The sequence below is a fragment of the Oryzias latipes genome, chromosome 17 (genome assembly GCF_002234675.1).
Source record: "Oryzias latipes chromosome 17, ASM223467v1".
Classification (NCBI taxonomy): Eukaryota; Metazoa; Chordata; class Actinopteri; order Beloniformes; family Adrianichthyidae; genus Oryzias; species Oryzias latipes.
In genome coordinates, this window is record NC_019875.2 from 15520613 (window position 1) to 15545418 (window position 24806).

General features: G+C 41.4%; 1 protein-coding gene across 4 annotated transcripts in view; it reads right to left on the bottom strand.

Annotated features, from left to right (window-relative positions):
• The window catches only part of LOC101170708 (activated CDC42 kinase 1), a 64270-nt gene that overhangs the window by 13330 nt on the left and 26134 nt on the right, over positions 1 to 24806 (bottom strand). For 2 of the 4 annotated variants that reach the window (XM_011486458.3, XM_023965053.1), the window contains 11 exons: positions 12301 to 12478; positions 10152 to 10222; positions 6267 to 6533; positions 5725 to 5877; positions 4122 to 4279; positions 2663 to 2782; positions 2437 to 2563; positions 2199 to 2345; positions 1073 to 1167; positions 614 to 808; positions 114 to 205 (listed from right to left, as the gene is read on the bottom strand). In XM_011486458.3, the coding sequence (XP_011484760.1) occupies positions 114 to 205; positions 614 to 808; positions 1073 to 1167; positions 2199 to 2345; positions 2437 to 2563; positions 2663 to 2782; positions 4122 to 4279; positions 5725 to 5877; positions 6267 to 6533; positions 10152 to 10222; positions 12301 to 12463 (1588 nt within the window). In that variant the 5' untranslated portion in view covers positions 12464 to 12478. Of the gene's footprint in view, positions 1 to 113; positions 206 to 613; positions 809 to 1072; positions 1168 to 2198; positions 2346 to 2436; positions 2564 to 2662; positions 2783 to 4121; positions 4280 to 5724; positions 5878 to 6266; positions 6534 to 10151; positions 10223 to 12300; positions 12479 to 14786; positions 15715 to 24806 lie in introns of those variants that run through there. The other 2 variants (XM_020710884.2, XM_020710885.2) reach the window with 2 other exon arrangements.

Genomic DNA, 24806 nt, shown 5'->3' on the forward strand with positions numbered 1-24806 from the left:
AATTTGGGTTTCAGCATCGATTTCTTTGTTTATTTATTTGCAAGTTTTTGGTTGCTGCAAATGGATTAGAAAAAGAAGGGGGGGGGGGGATTCAATGATTAACTTTCACTCACTTTTGGCCCGTCCTGGTAGCTGTGTGGGCCGAGCAGCATTCAGTTCTAACCCGAGAACATCAGGAGGATCCATGGGGTTCCCGAGATACAAACTAAAGCCAAGACATAGCCGGATTTCAGATAAATATAAAAACGCTGGCCCCACTTCAACATTCAAAACGACATGTTACTGCCATCTAGTGGCAGGGATTAGTAAGTGAGCATACTATTAACAGACCCACTTCAATGAAAGTAGAGTTTTTGGGGTTTTTAACATGTTTTATTGGTATTTCTGCATTTCTGAGAAGATGAGAGACCTCTTAGCTCAGAAACTATGTCCTAGAATACCACACAGGTTTTAAAAATTTGGCAAGAAAATGACAATCATAATTGAAAGACCACTTTAATCAAAAGATAATCGGAGTGGGTCTTTAAAAATTAAGCTTAACTTGATGCATTTCTGTAAACTTTATGGTGTTTTACATTTGAACTCAAGCTAAAAGATGAGAACCGTTTCCTACTCATCAATCTTGTCCCGGTGGCCCCAGCAGCGATGAGGGTTGGTGTCTCCGTGACCCGTGTGGATGAAGCTGTTCTTCAGGGGCCTGCTGATGTCACGGGCCGACAGTCCAGCGACTGACGTCACCACATTTCTGGGGAACTGTCCGACCTGAAGGGTGCATTTGTTCTGACCTCGCCACCAGTAATTCTCTGCCCTGAAATGTGTGAAGGTGTTGACAGTGAATGAAAACCGCCAGCAGCTTTTAAATAAAATAAAAACAACATTTCAAAAAAGGTTTCATTTTGGAACAAATAAAGAGAAATAGTTACAAAAAAATATGAAATCTTTCATCCAGATTTGTTTAATATTTAGATTAGGGATTCATATGAACAAAAAATAGTATTTTAATCTCATATAAGCTTTTAAAAATGATGATGATGCTAAATTTAGAACCAAATCTAAATGATAAATAACCCACCTGCCCTCTATGACAGTGATGACTTCATTGACTTTGATTTGGAGTTTGTCGGGTTCATCAAAGTCCTGCAGAGCGCACATGTCTGTGGGCAAAGTCTGCAAAACAAGCAAATACAGCTGCGTGTAAAACCAAAATTAAAGAAAGAGCTTGAAAGCATCACTTTTACATTGTTGGTTTTGAATATGTCCACTAGGTGGAGCTAAAGTCCATTTGCTCACCCCTTTGACCAGCATTTTAGACACTGTTTTTTAAAGGCAACATTATTTGTCTTTAATCAAAGACTCAAATTGTCAAAAAAATGTGTCAAATGAAAATATGAAACCAAAAATTTTTACAGAGAAAACACATCAAAAGAAGAAATAAATAAATGAAAGTTTTTTTAAAGTCTTCCAAGTGAAGTAAGAGCCGCACACACTGCTGCAGTGCGGAAACATTTGTATGGCCTGAATGGGAAATATCCCCTCTATGGTTACATAAAAAGATACAAAAAGGTCACAAATATATTTTAATTCTAAAAGTGCTTAACATAGTATAAAGAATTTCTATGGTTTTGCTTTAGGGAGAAGTGGGTATTAAGGCTTTGTAATTTTAAAACTGCCATTTCTATCTAAATCCTGAATAGAAATTATCTTATTGTTTGTCAAATTTTAAGCTAAAATTTTCTGATCATATAGAACTATGATAGGAAAAGCAGTGTGGCTCCTTTGTGGTAAGTGGAAAGTGGGACTGTAGTTTCTATTTTATTGCTTTGGTTTTATTGTTTTTAAAAAAAGGTAACAAACAGAAGTGGGCTTAGTCCAGAGCCCTGTGGAACACCACAAACTTGAATTCATCAAATGAAAGCTTTAAAAAGCAGTAACTTTATTTTTTTCTTTTTTTTAGGTTATTTTTTTCATAAGATGTTGAATCCAACTGTAATGAGGTCAAAGGTAAAAGAAATTGAAAAAAATAACAAACTTTAAAACAATTTCTAATCAGCCACAAACTTGAAACTTGGATACGTAAATAACTATGGGAGACGAATCTGTTAATTAAAGAACAGAGGAATAATGGAAATCACATAACCAGTAGATCTTAGACAAACACAAACTCTATCTTGTTTTTTCAAACAATACTTCCTTCCTACCTCAAGCAGAAACTCACGGAGGGAGACAAAAGTTGGCCTGTCATCTGGTTTCTGAGCCCAGCACTGCAGCATGACATTATAGATGTCTTGTGGGCAGTCCTCAGGTTTAGGGAGCCGTTCACCTTCTTTATCGATCTTGTGCAAAATCTTCAAATGTTTTAACAAAGCAAGAAAGAAAGAAACACGTAAACTGGCATTTGGCAGCTTCGCGAGACTTTCTTTGTGCTTGTGTGCTCACCTGGCTCCCGTTGAGGCCCAGCCACGGCTCCTGGCCGTACGTGAACATCTCCCATAGAGTGACTCCAAACATCCACGTGTCTGTAGCATGAGAGAACGTTCTCGTCTTCAGGCTTTCTGGAGCGCACCTGCAAGAACCAAGGCAGCAGACTTTCAGTCAGAGCAGAAGATTTGCTTTAAAAAGTCACACTTTTTATCCGATCCTAAACCTAAACGTGTGCACACACCAGGCAAAAGGAACCTTGCGATGCTCCTGCATGACATAGTGCTCGTGGTTGTTAGGCAGCGCCCTCATCAGGCCAAAGTCACCGATCTTCACCCTTTGAGCCGAGGCCAGCAGGATGTTCCTGAACAGAGTGGGAGACGACAGACATCATCTATCAGCATTCTTCAATCCCTTGTAGTTCACCATAACTGCACCACAAAATAAAAGATAGTATTAAAGGAAGTGCTTATTCACACGTATTTAGGGTGAGGTTAGGGTTGCTGTACTGCAGCAATGCCTGGTTTTATGCAGGGCCGACATAAATCTCCATCAGTTTTCGAGCTTGGTCGCACACAAATGCATGCGAATAACATCTGCCTTTATTTATATGCAGATACAAAAAATAAATATAAAGTCATTATCAAAAAAATAACCAAAAGTGCGCCACACGTAAAAATAAATAAAAAAGGTTTTTTAAGGGTCAGTAAATTTCTTGAGCAATATTTTAAAATTAAAATAAAAAACATTTTGATTTTAGCAATAGTATTTCAGGCTGAATATTCATTAAGAATGTGAGAAAGCATGATTGTCAGTGCTTTGATGGTAAAAGAAGAACTACGCTCATTCAGTCAGTCAGACTGACAGTATGTCTTTATCCCATTCTGCAAGCAGTCATGTATTCACGACAATCATACAGTAGGACTGTGTCCAAATTCCTTCACTACTCACTACTTTGTGCACTATATAGTGTGTACGCATCTTTGTGGGGCTGTTCGAATCTATAGTTCCAAAGTCCAGTGCCGTAGAAATTTCCCAGAAGTCTCAGCGAAAAGCCAGTGTGCATCGATGCTTACTGAATTAGCAAATATAGACCGCATTTGAACAATTTTTGGGGGGATGAAATAGTGTAATAATTAATGTGCTTTTTTTATAAATCATCATTAGAACACAAACTGATGGAAATTCATGTTGGCCACATGTACATGCGTGTGGCCCAGGTGGCACATGGCTGCATTGGCCGCACGTATTTTAAGAGCAAACTTCAGACTTGTATATAAAACATTGTATATTAATCCATCTGATCTAATAATTGCAGTAATCTGATTACTCATCTGATTTGTGTAACCGCGTAAAAGAGTTCTGCAGAAAAACTGATTATTTAAACAGCTTTTTTGTTTAAGTTTATAGAAAAAAAATCTATTCATTTACCTTTTTGTTGCTGTTTCAACTGGAAAAATGTTTTTTTTTCAAGCTTTTAGGCTTGTTCTTTCACAAAATAGTGTCAGCACTTCAACTAAAGGGAAACTTTGGGTAAGTCTACCAACTCTGACCACCCAGCAAACTGACTCATTCGACTTTGCAGCCAGGTTTCTTAGTAATGGTCTGCAAATTTCTGGGTGGAGGACACAAAAAGGATGAATAATTCATTACAACAGCACATTACAGCCTCTCTGGAGCTGTTAAAACAGCCTGTCCTGTACCTTGCTGCCAGGTCTCTGTGGATAAACCTCCTCTGCTCCAGATAAGCCATCCCACAAGCCACCTGGACGGCATACTGGCACAGAGTGGAGATCAAAATTGGGCCTTGTAGACACCGCAAACGCCCCAGCAGGGAACCCAGAGGAGCCAGCTCTGTCACCTGTAGAACAGACCCAAAACATTTTTAAAAATCAGCGCTCTGACACAGAATCCTGTCAATTCTGTGTTTTTCTGACTTTTTCATGTTACATGCATTTATTTATTTAAAGAGAGTCACCTCTCTCTGGATTTGTTGCAGATTATACAGCAAATAGGATTTAAAAATGTTATTTAAAAAATACTATTTTTAGTGAAAACATAAAAAAGAGAGAAGACGACATATAATAAGTTATAAAGCTATCAAATAATAGTTGGATAATGCATTTTTTGTGCTGTCTGTACAGTATTTGCAGTATATTGTTCCATGTAAACGTAGCTTCTGCCAAGTATTTACAAATTGAGGTAATCTTTTACAGAACTTTAAACCCATTGACTGTACAAGAGAAAGTGACGCTTTCCAGCTTACTTTGGTCTCCACTCAAATGATGTCGATTCAGTCACCATTTTTCTGCAATACGTACGCCGCCATTTGGAGCCAAATAGTGTGTAATGATTGGTCCGAGTCGGTCTGAGTCACTGTTTCTATGGCAACTACCGTTGCCAATCAACGGTTGTCGGAAGTCTACATTCCTTCCACTGAAATCGAGCTCGCGAGAATCTGTCAATCAAATGTTTTGAACGTTGGAGGTGGAAGCCAGCGGCACCACGTGCTTTGTGGCATCTAATTGGCCAGTTTATAACTTGTCATAAAGAAAACAAATCTTGAAAAAAATTTAGGATTAGCAAGAATATGGTATCAGAGCAAGAATGGTTATTTTAATGAATATTATGATTGAGTAGCTGTTTATTTCTCACAAGAAGTCTATGGGATTTGGCTTTTTGGAGTCTGAGGGTTCTTTCTTTTTGGAATGCCAGGGAGGAGGGATCACTCAGTCCAGTTCTCATATACAGTCAATGGTTAAACCTGAGGTTGTGACAGTTTCAGAGAAAAAAAAAAGACCTTTTTCTGCCTTGGCTTATGGTCACAAGTACCATTCACCCACTGACGGTAGCAGAGGTGCCATGCAGCGCCACTTGCCAGACCACCATCACTGTCTGGCCCAGAAACACTTTGACACAAGAACAAGGAGAGCGGGAATGGAACTAACAACTTTCAGATCTGAGGTCGACTGTTGTACTGTTTTAAAGATCTGTCCTATTAAGGTGGATCTGGAGGACTTTACAGAATAGCATGAACTCCTTTCTTGACACAGTTAACCTAAGGGCAAACACAACAACTGAATAAATGTATTCAGTTAGCAATAGTTGGGTATTATGTTTCTTCTCATCTTTACTCTGTAGTTACTAAATAGGTACATATTCTGGGTAAAAGCAACTTTTCATTTTTGTTTTCTCATTTGTATTAATATAAATGTAACATGAGCCTTTACTCTTTACAGTAGCTGCACCGGTTGTGTTGGTTCGATTAATATCTGTGAATTTCTATTGTGTGTGTTCTTGAACTACCATCTTCATCGGGTGTGTGAGGACCACACCGTAGAGGCGAATGAGGTTCTGGTGGTCCAGAGAGTGCATGGCGTTGACCTCACAGATGAAATCCTCCAGAGCGTCGGGCTGGCTGAGCACGTCCGTCTTCAGACACTTTACAGCAACATTCAACTGCAAAAAAGAGAGAAACTTTTACTAGCAACTTTAATTCTTTTTTATTGACAAATAAATAGAATCATGATCCTTTTTCTACTCTTAGTGTGCATGCTAGGCATAATATCAACCATTTTAAGAAAACAACAGAAAAAAATATTAGAAAATAGTTTTTCGTAGAGACAACAGTCTCTATATTGTACTGTAATTATTTTGGATATTTTTGATACATAATTATTTATGACACCAATTAATGAGATAATTCTTTTATTAAAGAAAAATAGAATGTTTTAAATCAAAATAGTAAAATAGATTAAAAAAACATATTTTTGCCCTTTATATTGAAATTAAAATACAGAACAAGTTTTAGTAAATTGTTAACTTTTTTCCTCTGAACTCCTCCCCACCTTGCCTGAAGGCGTCATCCACTCCCCTCTCTTCACAACTCCAAAGGAGCCATCCCCAAGTTTCTCAAACAGTGTCAAGTCTTTCTCTGAGATGAGGCAAGTGAGGGCCTTCTGCTGCACATCCAGTGTTGTGCCCCCGCCGGACTGTGTGGACAGGACCCCCTCCCCGAGACAAAGTGGAGGGGTAGGAGACAGTTTTCGAAATGAAGAGGCCGGTTGGCTCTGCTGCGGAAACTCTCCTCCATCTGGTCGCTTCCCACTAAACACCTGAGAGAAACACAATAATGGAGCTGCGTGTCAGAGTGGCTTAAAAAAGCCTCATGTGCACCAAGTACTGCAAAAATATATATTTTGCAGAATAAAACAATTATAAATTTCAACCAGCATGTTTCTCCATAGGTTTTAATGGATTTTAATGGACCTTGTAAGAAATCCTAACTAACATTAGCATTAATTTGGTCTATTGGTTGTGTTAATTCCCAAAATGTAAACATTCAAAAAATAAGATTTTTTTATGTTATGGTTATAAGTTACAGCTAATTTATCATTGATGTGGCTATCCAAACATTTGGACTAAAATTATTTCCAAAGACGCCTTAAATTACAGTAAATGGTGAGCTCTTATGCAAAGACAATCCACATGTTTTTTTGCAGGTTTTTAGTTGCTTCACTGATCTTTTAATCAGTTTTCTTTTTTAAATATGCACAGCTTAGCAATGTTTTGTTTCGAGAAGTGAAAAGTTTAATTAAATTCAGTAGCCACCTTCACATTTACGATTGTTCGTATGTAAATGAAGTAAAATACTGGTATTGTTTCTATACAATATAATCATTTTAAAGCAAAAGATTACCAAACAATGACAAATAAAATGCATTTAATGTGTTTTATTATTTTTAGCAATGAATTCCAGTGTGCACCACCAGCTAACCCAGTATTTCCATAAATGTCTGTCATGATTAAAGTTTAGCCAGCAGAGGGTGGTGTTTACAGTGTTATAGAGCCATTAAAGCTAACAGAAGCAACATTAGCTTACAGCTGGGAGTCCTGTACAGCAGATATTTAAACTGATATTAGTTTTTTCTTTTTAATTGTCTTTTAAAGATATTACGAGTTGTTGATTTATATTCTTAGCTCAACCAAGCAGACTTTTAGCCATTAATGTTGTGAAAGCTAATTACTGTCTGGGTCTATCTTAGCAAAGAAGCTATTAACAACATCCACCAAAATGTATATATTTTCAACTTCAGTGCGTACATACTCAAAGTATTATCTGTTTATGGGTTAAAAACTGAAGACACAACACAAGAACTTTAGTTTCTGCAGCAATAGGGAAGCAAAGTTTGAGCTCAAATCTCTTGCTAGGCACCAACCACAGTGCAGGAATGACTTTGCAGTTCGGAAGTATTCATTGGGGAGTGAATTAGATTAAGTGACCTGAATGTCTCTGAGTGATTGCATGCCTGTGTGTGTAATTATCTCGTTTCCTTTCCATTCTTTGCCATCCGCACACACAATGTGAATGCTGTGTAGATCCAGCGAGGAGGAGATTAGCAACACACAAAATCCAGCGCTAATGCTGGAAAAAAAAAAAAAGATTTCCCCAGAGCAGCATGTCCAGGAATGCTTTCAAGTACAAGCAGTTTGTCTCAATGTGTTAAGTTAACAGATGTAACGGAATGTTAGCTCATAGCTAAGTCGTGAACGAAGCTCGGCAGCTGCAGATGGTGCCACCTGTAAAAAAGAGCCATGAATGAGTCCCTGTGCGCCACACATATTTGACCTGCTGGATATAAACAGTAGCGAGCGGCATGTGGCTTCACATTCACGCTCAACCAGACATGACATAATGCTGCAGACCAGTTTTAAAAACACCCTCTCCCCGTGGTCTTGGCGTGATCCTTCAGTTTCAAATAGGAGGCCTAAATGTTGAGTATGGGAGAGCAGGCTGCACACACACATGCAAAACAGAGCGGGCTGAGGAAGCAGATTACTCTATCTGCAGATGGTGCCAGAGGCGGAAACAGACAGGTGTAATTATAGATTGCAAGCACCATCCCGTGACTCCATCCAGCTAACAGACACACATGGGGCTGTATGCCTCTCTTAGGCGTTTATTTGTCACCGTTTTTTATGATTTTCCCTTTTTTCCCCTTCAGGAAATAATCTACCGGTAACCTTTATTTAAAAAAGAAAAAGAGTGAAACAGAGTAACCATCATTCTGAGTTTCTAGCTTTTGTGATTTGATTAGTGTTAGTGTTTGGAAATACATGCAGTTCTTCAGATTCCATCAAACACCCAAGCAATACCTTGACAAGGTTTGAACACAGAGTGATTGTTTGTTTACAGTATTTACACAAATCTTCAGTGCTAAAAATCTAAAAGTATAAACCCTCCCATTTTAGCAAACAGACATCAACACTGTTCAAAGCATGGGTGTTAAGATGCAGACCTCGAGGGCTGGTGTCCTGTATAGTCCAAATGTAATGTGTAAATATTTGACTGCTGTTATTGCAAAGTATTGAGGTGAACTTTGGTTGTTGATCAAATACTTGTTTTCCACCATAATTTACAAATAAATTCTTTAAAAAAAAATCAGACAATGTGATTTTCTGAATTTTATTTCTCACATTGTCTCTCATAGTTGAGGTTTACCTATAAAAAACATTACAGGTCTCACATCGTTTTAAGTGGAAGAACTTGCACAGTTGGCGGCTGACTGAATACTTTTTTGCCCGACTGGACATGTTTTCCACCCAACCTGCCAATGAAGCGCCTTATTGACCAAACACACCTGATTGAGGTCATCAGCAGCAGATAAGACAGGATTTCTGGAAAACTAGCAAGAGGCCGACCCTCGACACCTGGAGTTTGGCACCCCTGGTTTAAAGGCGTGACAAAAAATGTAATCTTCACATTTAAATCATTATCTGATAAACACATAAAGCACTCTGATGGGGAAGTGTTTCATTTTTGGCAAATAAAAAATCCAACAAACACATTTTACACTTATTGTAAATCATGACACTATAAAGCCCTACTCATAAGACTATAAAGCGCATCTAAAAGCCTTAATATTTTTACCAAAAAACAACAGTAGGCATAATAATCCGGAGTGCCTGAAGGCTGTGTCACACAGCCACTACTTGCATTTTGCTCATTTTCCACAAACAGAATTTTGGTGTTTCATGATACATGCGTGATATAATACGCGTTTCTTGTGTTTGAAATAAGTCGATGTGCGCAGATGTCCAGCGAGGGTTTCAGTCGACAGGTCTTTATGTGAATTTTGGTTTTAAAATGCTCAAATTTTCTGTTAATTAAGAATGACGCAGTTTATGTGTATTTTACAGAGTTTATTTGCAATTCTTAGGTAAGTCTTAACACCTATGTATAACTTTTATATGCGTACACAGTGCATATATCAGGTTTAAATTACGTAATTAACGCATGATTAACTTATGGATTGCATATAAGCAGCGCACCGTTTATGTTCTACGTTGATTTACATGTTCTTTGCGTGGTTTATTACTAATCCAGGACTTTAAGGTGTGCATGTGTTAGACTAACAAGCCCAAATAAATACCTCTCTACCACCATGACTGACAACACATGAAGGACATTTCTGCTAAAACCTGCATATTTAGTAATCATTAAGCTTTGTACTGACTGTAAAATGTAATCAACTCTAATTTTAAAGTTTTTTGTTTTGTTCATTTTGTTAAAAATTTTTGTGCAAAGTAATTTTATGATATAATTCTTTGTGTTAAAAGTTTATCTATATTTAAACCAGAGTGATGAAACCATATCATGCATGTAATGTAACATGTGCAACAGGAGAGAGCATGTGTGTGTGTGTGTGTGCTTTTGTGTAAAAGTGTGATACCTTGCTCATCCAGGACTTGCGCTTGCACATGGCTTTCCTCCTTTTCACAGCCTCCCACAGTCGTCTCTGCCCTTCATCAAAAACAAAGCGAAAGGAGACACTAAAGGTTGCTTAGTGGAAAAACACTCAAAGAATTCATCGAGTGGTTTTTTTGTTTTTTATTCTAAAGAGCCCCTCAAGTGGGAATATACCATTTTGAAAAAAGTCACCAACAACCAGCTTTAAGAACTTCCTGAAGAGCAGTGAGAGGTTTAAATGAATATGCGAGCAGTAAGTCTTAAGCAGCTCTGTAATCAGAAACACGAGGGTTTTAGTACAGAAATGTAGGCCTTTACTGCTGTAACATTCAGCACCGACGAACTGAACCTTTTCTCTTTCTATTGTTTTTAAGCATGAGTATTGAATGTTAGGTTTTCAGCATAAGGTGTAAAAGGATTTGTTTAAAAAGTTTAAGATATAATAATACATTTTTACTATTACCCCATGAATTTTTGGTTTTAAAACATTTACCAAAACCTAAAATGTATTCAATTTCCTGTCTAACTTCAACCGTCTCAAATATTTATAGATTAAAGACATATTTTGCCCTCCTATTATAGATTATCTGGTGTCCTTTTAGCAGCTGGTCTCTTCTAGATCCCAGATTTAGTAAAATTATAAGGGTTGAAAAGATTTCTTCTTCAGTTACTTATTATAATTTGCAGAAGAATAACTTCTACCCAAACTGAACAAGCCCAAACCACCATTCTTCCACCTCTATGCCTTAGTAAATTTCTTCTCCTACAAAACAAATGATAATGATTCCTGAAGTTCTTTTTATTTTATTTTTTGTAAACCTAACTGTGCCACTCGTTCTTGGCATTTCTTTTCCCTCCATAAATCCTTACAAGCTATTGTTGTTTTTTATACTTTTAAAGGAAAAGTTGCAGTTAACAGGCGCAGTTTCTCCTTTAAATCCTTCCTGATGTGCTTTTATTAATTTTTTTCGGGCAGTGAGAATGCACCACATTGCTCCAGATCTTGAAATTGCCAACATTTCTAGTATAAGACAGAGGCTGGTTAAGGCTGGTTCGTACACTTGGACTTTTACATGTCTGTGAGAGCATGAGCAATGTCCTTTCTGCACAGAATAGTTCATTATTCATGAGACACTTAAGAGCAGAACTCCTTCCACTTTAGAATGAGGCATTACACCAATATGGAACCAGCAAAAACCTGTTTTTTAAGATTCTTGGAGAGGGGGAACCACATTTAATCAATTTTTTTTTCAAAGAAACGTATTAAAGAAACAACAAAAACACACCATAGAAAAAAGGATTAGAAAGCTGGAAGACTCTGTGCTGTGATGTGAGCCTGAGAAAACCATTGTTTCAACAGGTAACACTGCAGTTCTGTACATTAAAGTGTCTTAAACGGTGAAAGCGGGGGAAAGGGACACTTCCGACTTCCTCATTAGTTGGGTAGACATATATTTTCAAGCCAAACAATCGGACAAATGGTTGCTTAGCTAACAACAAATGCAAAAACTTCTGAGAAATGTAGAAAAAAAAGAGGTTTTACTTCATTGAAAGAGAATATTTCTGCCGATGGAGACCAAATTTTTGCAGTTGCCATCATTTTGGCATCATGAAAGTTCCACTCCAATCATCATTGAGTTGTTTTCAAAGCGTTTCCAAGTGGTCTTTTAACTAAGATTATCGAGTTTTTAGCCCAAATCCAAAAACCTGTGTCCATTTTTTAGGACATCGTTTCTGTAAGAGCGGCAGGAGTTCACCAGAAAATGATCTCGGAATTGTGGGCGGGACTGTTGGCGCAGCCCACCCCCACTTCCCGTCATCCACAACCGAGAGCTCTCTGTTTACACGCTCTCCCACTAGCTTACAGCCCCTCACAACCCCAACCTAATCTGTTGTATTTTCCACATCACGGCTACAATCATTTTCCAACAACATTTTTTTCATCTGCTCCTGATTCACAATGATTTAGAAAGTGCATTTTAAGCTTAATTGTCTTTATAACATCAGAAAAAGGCCACAATAACATGTTAAAAACACCCAAAAACACCTTTTTCCATCGCCGTGGGTCCTTAAATATATTACTACATATAATACCATCACAACAGAAATGCGATCCGCTTTCTAAATCTCACCAGGGCGACCCATGCCGATCTTCTCCAGGTCTTCATTCTTGACGTAATCAAAGTGGGACAACCGTGTCACGTTCAGGTCGTCTTGAATCCTCAGGAAGTACTGCTGCAGCTGCACCTCCATCAACAGCTCCAGCAGCCATTCTGTGCCCTCCTCACTCTGCATGCTGCCGCCCAATCTCTGGAGAGTAAAAAAACAAAAAAGGTCCAAAGAACAAAAACAAGATTTAGAGTCAATCAAAGCCACTTCCGCTGCCTTCTAATAATACATTTTTTTTTAAAGTGAAAGTGTTTTCTGTGAAAATAAGAAAGGAATCATTGGTTGCGGACTCTTTTTTCACCTAGTCATGTCATTTCTTCAGAAAACATTTTAAGAAATTAGATTTTTGTCTAAAAGATTTGTCTAAAGTGACGCTTCTTGACTTTACACCTTTCTTTAAGAATCCTTAAACTCTTTAGATTTTTCCACCTATCAGTCAGTGGATTGCACCTGTCTCAGCACTTAAGTCTCCAAAAAGTCAAGTGCTTTCAAAGCCCTCTGGAATAAGTGCTGTGACTGCAGATGTCCAATGACATCAAATTGGATTTAAGGCGGTTGGAAAGTGAACAAAAGCAGACAAGTAAAAATAACTACAGAAAAAACAAAACCATCTTGTGTCCAAAAGTGACTAAGGTGGAAAGGATCAACTAATTTTGCCAACGCTATTGGATATCTGTCTATGCAACAGTCGCCGCGTCAGTATGCAATGTCAAAACACAAACCCCATCTTAAAACATCATCCATCACCGTCAACACACTCAGCTCCAACTACCCCGGCATGCAACTGAAATCCACCTTAAACCCAGAGGGGCAACTAACTCCAGGGAACTCTTCATCGTGTCTCAGCAGAATTTAGGCTACATTAAGAGGAAAAAACAGCGTGTGACAGAGGAGCCGAAGCTCTGGACCGACATGATCGGAGACGACAACAAAACTGACCGACCATTCTGGATCTGCAGGGAGTGACAGACTGTCCTCACTTCACCGAGTCAATGAGGAACTTCCTGTGCTGGTGCGGGTGAGGTCGCAGGGGTGGCAGCTTCCTCCCCGCCATTTAAACGCTCTTCAGGGGCTTGGTTAAAGGTTGGTGCCTTTTCATTATAAAAGACAGCGGCTTGTTTTACAACTCAAGTCCGCTAATCTGACTTTGACTGAATTGACCTACGTAGTAGATCAATTTAGAAGAGTTATCCAAAAACTTTGACTTGCAGCTTTGACCTGTTGAACATCCACGAGGTTTTAGGTTGTTTCTCTGCAGTGACTTTTCAGAAACTCCATTCTACGCCAATGACCGACCCGAGGTAACGCGATCGCTGGTGACAGCCTGGTAGCATTGTGGAGGGATCCAAAGTGCCAGTGGGGCCTGTGGCTCCAACACTGACCACAGCTGCAGTCATTCCAACCCACCTCCATATTTTGAATGGTGCTTCATCATGCCACACAGTTAAGACAGTCTGCCTGGCTGATCTGCTGCTGGCAAAGCAACTTGATTGCCTTATTCCTATGCTCATTTGCATTCCCACTGGTCATATGTAGAGCAGTTCCCTGCAGGGAGTTCAGTTCACCACAGTGCTGCTCCTCATCTCATCCTCACTGGCAGTCAACAGGGAGGTGTTATTTCTCTGGACGGTGCAAAAGACGCAAATCAGCTTCCTCTCGGGGCTCTCTCCATGGCGGTGTCGTCGCTGATGCATGCTGGTTAAAATGAAGGAAGCACTTTTTTTTGTTTGGTTTTTCTCTAGATTCAAAATGCAGAGCTCCTCGGGGAAGACTCAGCACGGAAGTAAACACCTAAACTGCTTCTCTTTAGTCATCTTAAGCACCTGTTTCATGCAAAGTTTTTGGTCAAGTTTCATGTTCCGGTTTCAGTTTCTTCTGAAACTGGAAAATTGTGCAACAAAGGGCAAAAAGGTCGTCCATAAAGCTGTCTTCGAGCTTACGTAAGGGCTCATCCCTTTGCTAGTTTTTGCCTGCAGAGACACATGTTTTTGGTTGGGAAACAGCAGCAAATCCAATGTGCCGGCTAAAAATAGCTACATTTGGGTTCCTTCCTTATTTTAGATCTTATTTTTTTCACTTTGTCTAGAAAAGTTTACCATAAAAAAAGTCAAAAGAAACAAAAAAAAGTTCCGAAAAAAACATTAGGAAAAGCTGAAAAGAATGAGAGTGCATGACAAAGTCTCAGCTGGGAAATGTTTCTGGGCTGGGACACACACAGACACACACACACACACACACAGACACACACAGACACACACTCGCATGTCTCCTGGCCAAGACCTATGTCCTCCATCAGATCTGTTTTGCTCCCACGTCCTGCTGCAGGAACAACAGCCTTAGAGGAGAGCCGAGACGTTCTCTCATGCACCATAAGGATGTTTATAATACCACAAAAATGTTCAGATCTTTCAAAAAAGGAAGAGAAGATACACCAACAAGAAAAACTTACTCGGTACACATGGAAGTGGGCCAGGAGGGGAAAGCTCTTTTTCAGCTTGTCAAATCGCCGCATGCTGCTTTCTATCCTCTGAATGGCTACAGGTGTAAAAGCAGCGGCGGTAAAGGCTTCGTCCTTTAAACAGTCGGGTTTTTGTGGGACGAGTCTGTGGGGAAGGACAGAGGAGCACATTCTGGACCCACGCACGAGGCTCTGAACCCCAGGGGCGGGAAGGAAAACTCCCAGCGACCCTGTAAACGAAACGGCAGCGTTTCACGGCGAGGAAACCCTCCAGCGAGCCTCATCGAGGAACTGAGGAGACAGCCGGATGCGTTGGAAGGAGACGCCGCTGAGCTCAGCGCCCGCCTCCCGGGCAGCAATGAGGCAGGGATCTGGACTTGCAGGACTCCACGCAGGAGTCACTCCGCCTTCCTCCCTCTCTGGCTCTCCTCTCCTCCTCTCTGGCTCTGGGGTTTGCGCATGCAGCCGCCGACTGTTTGCTTTTCCGTCCCTTCGTGGAGCATGGCGCTAAAAATAGGAGCGACTTCTCCCTGATTCAACTGCTCAGCAGTTGAGGAGGGGGGGGGGCAGCGCCCGTCTGAGAGTAACCGGCTCCGGTTTCGTAATTTCGGATGCACCCTTCTCAGGTGCCACTTTGCTTCCTAAATCCAAACCTAGTCGTTTTTAACATTCTCATCACCTCATTTGTTTTTTTGTTTTATCTTCAGCACCTCTGTCTCCTAAAGTCTCCCCCCTCCCTTCCTCTCCGCTGCACGCCGGGCCAGAACAGGCAGCCTGAAAGAGGACAGAGGCTTCATGGTATTCAGCCCAGAGAAGGAAGCATTTGATCCGAGGCCAAAGGGGTCACATACAGCGGCAGGATGGGGAGTTCGCTTCCTATGATGCAACCTCTTACGAGCACAGACACACAAGCCCCCCCCCTGAAACCACTGCAGTCCACTCCTGCCCAATCTGAGGCTTTTTTACAGACCAGAAATTAAAATAAATATAAAATTGCTTTGATAAAAGCAAAAAAAAACAGACAAATAGGGAGTTGGCTATTCTGAGGTCAATTTTGGGCGTTTCTGTTTATCATCACTTATTTTTCCAGATCCCCCCCCCCCCCCATGGTCAAACTTAAACACCCACTCAAATGAAAATTGTGTTATTAAGAGATTCTTATATCACATTTCTGATGACGGAGGACATATTTATATAAAACTAATTTCAATTTTAATCTTTACTGTCCTAAATTATGAGAAAAATGCTACAAAAACAGGTAAAGAATACCAATTTCATTGGAGCGGGTCTTTAAACTTTTGCCGTCACATGTTTCTTCCTTTTTAAACCCTCACTTTCTGGGAGTCGAGGTGAAAAAAATGTGCAATTTCTGGTGCTGCTTAATATTATCTGCCCACAATTTTCTCTAAAACTGTTATCTCCTCTCCAGCAATCTGCCGTCTGTAAACAAACTGAACCAACGCTGCCCCTCGGACTCTGAATAACTCTTTGTTCCAACGCTTTTTCTGCATCGTCGAGGACCTTTTTTTTTTACTTTGCAGGTCAATCGAATGACATTGTTGGACTTGGCTTTCCCAAAATCTGACCTCACTTGTTCTTTTACAGTTTCTGATTTCAAGTTGAAACTTTATTCACCAAAAAAATTGGTCACAAATGAGCTGATGATGATGAGGCTTTCGGCTAAAAGAAACAAAACCATCCAGATGTAACTAAGTATCTGAATTTAGTTTAAGTTATAAACAGGACAGGAGTTTTGGCTAAAGAGCCATTTTTATTATTTAAAAAAATGCACTCTAAGGTCCCAATTCAGAAAGGTTTAGGTTTGTTTGGGTTTATTTTTGCCACTTCCAACGGGTAGTTTTGCAATAATGACATAAATTAATATCCACACAAAGAAAAAACTGAACCTTCTCAAGAGCTAAACCTAAATGTTCAGCAGAGGCTCATTTATCCTTCGCCATGAAAAATCAGAAGGTCACCAGATGATTGGTGGCTTTAAATCAATGGAAGGAATGTGTCCCATCGCCTGTCAGCTGCTCCTCACCAAGAGGATTAAAGCAATAATTAGTTGGTCAGTATGTACTACTGCAGAGGTACCACTAGAGGGAGCCAAACGTTGCAACCAACTCATTCTCAAGTCCCTGATACTGAATTTTTTATATACCGATACTTTCAGCTTTTTTCTTGCACTTTTGCTTGGAATGGTTGATGTGACGACACATGATTTAACTTTAAAGGAAATTCAACACAAACAAACGACAAATGTGCATTCATAACTTTTTTCAAATATATATTTTGCAATGTCAAGCCTCAAATTTGCCTAAAAATAGAAAAAGGTTTATCTTGTTTTATTCTTAAGTTTGATAGCGTAATGCAATTAAACTTATTTGATTTGAACAAATGAGTTTAAATGGGTTACGCAATCAAACTAATAAATAAAACGAGCAAATAACATTTTAAAGGAAATTGTTATATAAACTTCTGCTTCGTTTGCTAAAAGTTATGCAAGTTTATTGGGTTTCCCTGCAATAAAGTTATTAAAGTAACCACCTTTAGCAATTACGCAATCAAACCGCAACTTTTCCACTTAAAATTAGTTATTCCAATGCTATATTTATTTCTAGATCATCTGTATACAGATTAAAAGAAAAATATGCAACATATTAATTTTTTGAAATGCTTACTTTTTCTTTTTTTACATAATAGTTCTAAAAGAAAATATAATATTAAACTAAAAAAACAAATGTATTTAAAGTACATTAGTAAAGTGTTTCACTCTTTGTTTAATTTATTAAATTTAGGGCGGCGCTTTCTGGCTCCCCTCTCTCTGTGTGGGGGTGGTGGTGCTGGGCCTGGGGTGTCTGCGCCTCCGGGGGTGGGGCCCCGGGGCTGGGTGGGCCTGGCCCCCTTGCTGGGGGGGGGGGGCGGGGGACGGCTGTTTGACCACCGGGGGACAGTCTATCATCTGTCCCCAACTTACCCCCTTCCTCATATAACCTCATAATAGGGTGAAGGGTTGGGGGGCTTAGCCTGCGATGAGCCTTGGGGGGGGGGGTTTACTAGGCAGTGACCCCCCTCCTGTGGTTGCCGTATGGAGTGGGCCCCCCCTCTTTCGGTTTTATTTGCACCTTAGACATGTAGGGCCCTTGGTAGGGGGGGTGCTTGGACATCACTGCCAGCAAGCAGCGGATGTCCTCCTAGCACCCTACCCGCCAATTTTAACCGCACCTTAGACATTTAGGGCCCCTTGGTGGGGAGGGTGAGGGGACGTCACTGTGAGTAATCAGGAGACGTCCCCTTAGTGCCCTACCCGCCAATTTTAACCGCACCCCCCTTAGTACACACACCCCTCCCCCCTCAATATATACATCCCAACATAAACACACACACATGCACACACACACTCTCTCAAACACACATACACGCACACACATTTTGCAAGGAAGGTGGGACCTAGGACCATCTGTCCCCTGCCTCTTCCCTGGTGGGGGGTACGGGCCCCTTTGCAACGGCGGCTGTGTCCCCGGGGTGCTGGCTTCCTGGGCCCGGCGGTGCTCTCTCCGCGCGGTGGGGGGGTTCACATTACATCTGAGCCGGGGGTGTTCGTGTCCCTGGGGGGTGGGTTCTGGTCCTTGCTCCTGAGTGCTGGGCCCCGCCAAATTTCCAACTGTGGCCGAGCCTGGTCGGGCCATATTTACAACACCCCTTGTGGGCCCTCTTTTTTCCCCGGGGTTCCCCCCTCCTGGGCGGGGGCGGCGGGCCCCTGCCTCGCTCCTCCCTGGACCAACCGTTGGCCGGGCGGATGGCTGCCTGGAGTGCGGAGTGGGTCTCCCTTGGGGGGTCCTGGCCCGTACCTGGGGTTGGGGCGGGGGGATGCCCGGAACTCCTGGGTGGTGGTGGGGTGCTCGTCTGGGGCTGTGGGCGTCCTTCTCCGGTGGGGCCCTGCGTTGGGTTCTCCCGGCGCGGCGGGGGGGCTGCTCTCCTGGTTGGGCTGGGGCGGCGCCCTCTTTCCCTCCGTGCCTCCCTGCTCTCTGGCTCTGGGGGCCTTGCGGCGGCCCTGCTGGCCCTGGCCTGGGTGGCGGGCTTGGTCGCCCGGGCGGCGGTTGTTCCCTGCCGGTTCCCGTGTGGTGTTGGGGGGAATCCGGCTGCCGCTGCTGGTGCGGTGGGGGTCTTGGGGTGGGGATGGCTGGGCACTCTCCCTCCTTCTTTTCACGTTCCACCATCCATTTTAGAAGAACATAAACACTCACCTGAGCACAGGTGTCAGCTCAACAGACTGAATGACTGAAATATTTCACACTAGTTGGTTTTAAGGCATAAGTATGCGTGTGAACACTATCTGTTTTGTGTACATGTCGACAGGTGGACATTTTTGCAACTAACAGGTGTGTTTATAACATTTGAGTGTGTGTGTGGACAGGCTCCGCCCTTTTTTTTTTGTTTTTTTTTTACATTTGAACCTTACCATAATGATTAACAACCAGTAAACTTGTTGCTTTATGCTGCTTCATGGTCTTATCCCCCTTCCCCTCCTATTATCACCCCCTACCCCCCCTCTCTCTAACGTCCCTCTTTCTTCTTCCCCTCTTTCCTTTTCCGTCCGGTCCAACACCAAAGATTTTCAGACATGTTTGAAATTAATAAAGTTTGGCCTCAATTACAAAAGGGGTTTATTCAGACATACCTTTGGTTTGTCTGAAGATTAATAACCCCTCTTGTTAAAGTAAAATATGTCCAACCCAAGAGGCCCTCAGCTCTCATCTGTCTGCCTAGCTGTTGGACAGGACAAGTTAAAAAAAAAAAAAAAAAAAAAAAAAAAAAATAATTTATTAAATTTAAAAGGCAGCAAATAAAACACTAATTCATTGGTTCTGCATTTATTTACCATCCTAGTTCTTTAGGACCCACTGCTCTACATGTTTGACATGTTTTCATCAGCTTGGCAGAAGCCTCACGGTGAGTCACAGTCACTTGAAACATGTAAGTATTGGTAAGAAAAAACATAAAGGAGACCAGGATTTACAAAAGACACAACAAGGAGAAGCAAAGTCCCTCAGAAGGAGCATAAGGTTACCAATCTACCAAAAAAATTAGAGGCCAAATAAGAGGTTACATCCCCTCACACCTCCAACCTTTCTTATTCACGTATGAAAGCATAGCTGATACACTACAGGCTCCAAAATTGCTTAAATGTACGTTATAATTGCGAATAAACTACGTTAAATAAGCATAAAGTGTGTAAATCTCAACTACCCGAAATTTTTAAGCAGCTGCAAACCAAATTCACGTAAAGGCCCAAAACCCTTGACTGACATCTGCACACATCGCCGAATGCAAGAGACACTAATGAGCGACGTTTATCACGCATGGATCATGGAAGACAGCAATTTCAAAATGCGCAAAATGTATGTCGTGGCTGTGTGATACGGCCATTTAGACCATCTGCCGACGTCTGGCCTCCTAAATCCTCTGCCGTCTGCGCCGCCTCCTCGTTCATCCTGATGATGAGCTACACATAAACTACAACAACAGGATAAATAAATACATAAATGTAAAAAAGCTTTTAGGCCAAGACGGGATCATATGTGTGCCCCCCCCGCATCACCAAAAGCTGTTTACTCCGCCTGACCCACTCTGAGTAATACCCTGTAACTAAAAACACCAGCTCATAAAAATCAACCCTGCTCGGAAATCAAAACACCCAAAAATCTCCTAAAGCTGAACCGAAGACAATTAAGAAAGTACTAAAACTCCATCTTCTGCAAGAAATATTTATTCCATCCTCTAAGAAAATATAGCAGATCCTTAAGAAAACATGTTTGGCTTAATCCAAACAGAAGAGGGTCAAGTGTTCCAATCCTCTTTTCTGCCCCTGCTGGCTTTGTTCTGTGACTTCATTCTGGGTTGTTTTTTTTGTTTTTTTGATTTTCTGATGCGGTTAAATGGTGAACCCCCTTCTTTAGGACAAAAGAGGATACTGTGGGAGGATACTGATCTGATTCAGCCACCAGGACAGCTGCAGGGAGAGCTTCCACTAGCAGAGTCACAATCCTGCAACTTTTCTGTTTCCACAGCGGCTTATTGATAAAAGCGCCGCCACGCTTCTGTTGAGTAACAGTTTGAGAAATCACCAATGAATTTAAGAAAAACAGAGAAAAATAGTTTCAAATGAGTCGTGCCGACAATCCTTTGGAGTGTGGGAGGAAACCTTTGATACAGAAATCCCACAGCTGGGATTCAAACCCTCAAGCTATCAAACTTTAATTTACTTTTCTCACAATCATCTTTCTTTTGAATACCGGTAGTTTCCTATCTATAGTTTTTTTTGTGCAGTTTTTTATTTTTATGCCAAATATCCAACCTGGTAACATGACCTACAAATTGGTTAAGCGCAGGACTGGCACACAGGAAATCAGGGTTCAATTCCCAGGGGGTACAGCAAGCTTCCTCCAGAGTGAGTCCTTGGGCAAGACCCTTCACACTACTGCCTAACTATGTGACAACAAGGGGGTCCAAGTCTGGGTTTCCCTGTGCCGGTCCCTAGCCCGGATAAAAAAAAAAAAAAACGATGCCGAAGGTGAAAATAAAATGTAGAAATTGTTTATTTTGTCAAGCCCTAAAGTTTCTATCTTTCAAAATCTTGCTTCTTTACAGCTCATTTCCCTGTTCTATTTTTTTATAGTTTCGCACGGAGCAGAAACAAAAACAACCCAGGATTCCCTCTGTGGCTGCGAGGCATGACCGCCGGGTGCATTCCCCCGCAGTGGTAAGTCAATCCTGGCTCGGCGGGCCCCATTCGCTGCCTGCTTTGCAGCGCCTCCCACCCAGACCTTGCCGTACAGTTGCTGTGCACTGAAGTGCTCACTGCCCCTTTTCTCCCATGAGCGGAGGGACGGGCGACGGGGACCCCTGCTCCCGGTGCGACCGTCGACCGCAACGTCGCCCCAGGAGGGGACAGGCCCCCGAACAACGGGCACAAGGGTTCTGCGGCGATGTCTGCTACCCATCTGAAAGATGGACTAAGGCAGTGTTTTTCAACCAGTGTGCCGCGGCACACTAGTGTGCCGTGAGAGATGGTCAAGTGTGCCGTGGGAAATTGCCCTCATTAACTGATCTAAAAACATTTTCCATCTCCATGATTTCAGCTCTGTGTTCATCCAAACAGGCCCTGATAAAACACTGAAGAGTTGGGAATATAAAAGATCATAAAATACTTTTTCTTTGCGTTTATTTTATTTTATTAAAGACATTTTGATAAGGTACCGCGATTCAGCTGCACCTTCGGCTGTATTTTGGAAACGTCCCGTCCCTTTATCTCTCTCCACCAATCATTCTTGAAGGCTTAATCACATGTCATCAGTCTGACCAATCAGAAGTGGTTAAAGTCTTCACTTCCTTGTCCCGATTTAGCTCGTAAAGTCGCTCAGTTCTAAAAAGAAATACCAGCTAAAGCTCGTCTTTAGCGGTGTAGCTTTCCACAGAATCCGGAATCAGACCGTGGAACAAGTGAACAAAACAATGAAGCTCCGAAAAGTGATCTCCGGCCGTTTTATGCACTACATCTCCCATGATGCATTGGGTTGTGAGAGTGACAGCGCATACGGAGATCTGTTGTTAAACGTCTTGAAACCAACGAACACACATCAAACTGTTTTTAAATCTTCTAACTTAACTTTTATTGCATCTTTTAGAAAAAACAGCTGCAGTTTCCAGCTTTTTCTGCAACAATTATCTCAAAAATGCATGTGAGATTGCAGAGGGGCTGTAGATCAATACAGACTATGAGTTTCTCCTTTTTTTTTTTAATTTTTGGATGCCGGTGTGCCGCGGGATTTTTTCAAGGTTAAAGTGTGCCGTGGCTCAGAAAAGGTTGAAAAACACTGGACTAAGGAGTCTAATGGTTTGCGTAAATATTAGCATTTGTGTATCTGGTATACATCGTGTTTCCTATAATGACGTGTTTATTTATAGAAAACTGTCATTTATCTGTTGCATTAATACTGTAGTGTATTGCAACAGACGGGCTATTTGTGATGACGTCATCAGGGAGTTGTAAAAAGGGCGGGAGAGAAATAAAAAGCATGGTGACTGCTATCCAGAGTCCGGTGAATAATTCAGAGTGAATTTAAAGGAGAAACACTACAAATGGCGACGAGGATGGGATCCTGCTTGTGGTGAAAACGGAAATAAAGTTTCAAGATAGAAGTAACGATCCCAAGAAAACGGATAAGTGAGTGAAATGGCGCTAAACTTACCCGCGGTCGCTCCCTTTGATGTGCTCAGCGATTCAGCTAACGTCGGCGTTCGCTGGCAGAAATGGCTAAGTAGTTTTAAACTCTATTTAGCTGCGTCAGGAGTCCGTGAGGATGCGCGGAAAAGAGCTTTACTGCTTCACTTGTCGGGAGCGGAAGTTCAAGACATCTTCTTTACTCTGGATGATGCTGGGAATGACGACAGCTATGAAGCTGCGGTTAACAAGTTGAATGCCTATTTCACACCACAAAAGAATATTCCTTACGAGAGGCACGTGTTCAGACAAGCAGAGCAGTCACAAGGAGAGTCAATGGACAGTTTTGTGAGCAGATTAAAAAAACTGGCAGCAACTTGTGAATTCGGAGACAACAGAGATGATTTCATTCGTGATCAAGTGATTGACAAGTGCACATCAAACACCTTACGCAGAAGGTTGTTACGTGAGAAAGATCTAAAACTTGCAGGACTATTAGAAATTGCAAGAACTATGGAAACAGCAGATCAACAGGCTGCAAGAATGGAAAAACTAACAGTAAATGCAGTGGAGAGGAAAAGTTACAAAAAAGCAGACCAAATGAGTAAACCCAAAATGCCCACCACTCAAAGGCAGGAAGGTGGTGAACACAGAATAAAATGTTTCAGGTGTGGAAGATCAGGGCACTTAAGTCGAGAGTGCACTATAACAAAAAACAAAAAGTGTAACAACTGTGGAAAAGAAGGACATTTTGCAAAAATGTGTAAAACAAAGATGACACATAAAGTTAACAGAGTTGTCACCATTGAAACTCAGAGGGAACACAGTGATAGTGAAGAGGATCATGTGTTTACAATCAAAGACTGTGACGCAGAAGGAACTTTGACAGTATTAATAAATGAACAACCAGTAAAAATGCTCATAGATTCTGGAGCTTCATGTAATATTGTCACAGAATGCATTTTTCAACTGTTAAAATCAAAAAGCAATATTGAGCTGCAGAACCCAGTGAAGAAAGTTTATCCTTTTGGATCAAAGAAAGCGCTCCATGTTAAAGGTGTTTTTTCTGCTACATTCAGAGCTAATGAGGTGTCAGAAGCCGTCACTGCACTGATCCAAGTTGTGCAAGAAGCACAAATTTGTGTATTAGGCAGACAAACTGCTATGAAGTTGGGACTTCTACACATTGGCCCATTTGAACAGGTGAACTCAGTTCAGCAAAAAGATGTTGCAATTTTCACTTCGGAGCTTGAGCACAAGTACAAAGACTGTTTTCAGGGTTTGGGGAAGCTCAAAGACTTCCAACTGAAACTGCATATAGATAAAAGTGTGCAGCCAGTTGCTCAGCCTGTTCGGAGAGTTCCTTTTAGCTTAAGGAAGCAAGTGGAGGAAAAGCTAAAACAACTTGAAGATGCTGATGTAATTGAGAGAGTAAATGGACCGACCCCATGGGTCTCACCCTTGGTTGTTGTGCATGGAAAAAAGGAGCCCAGACTTTGTGTGGATATGCGCAGGGCAAATGAGGCCATAATACGAGAAAGACACCCCATCCCCATTATAGATGAAATCTTGGAGAATATGACAGGAGCCACAATGTTTTCTAAGTTAGACCTGAAATGGGGATATCATCAAATAGAGCTGGAACCAGAATCCAGGTCTATAACCACTTTTGTCACACACACAGGGCTGTGGCGCTATAAAAGACTGATGTTTGGCATTTCATCCGCACCTGAGATATACCAACACATCATTGGACAGGTACTCCAAGGCATTCCCGGAGTACA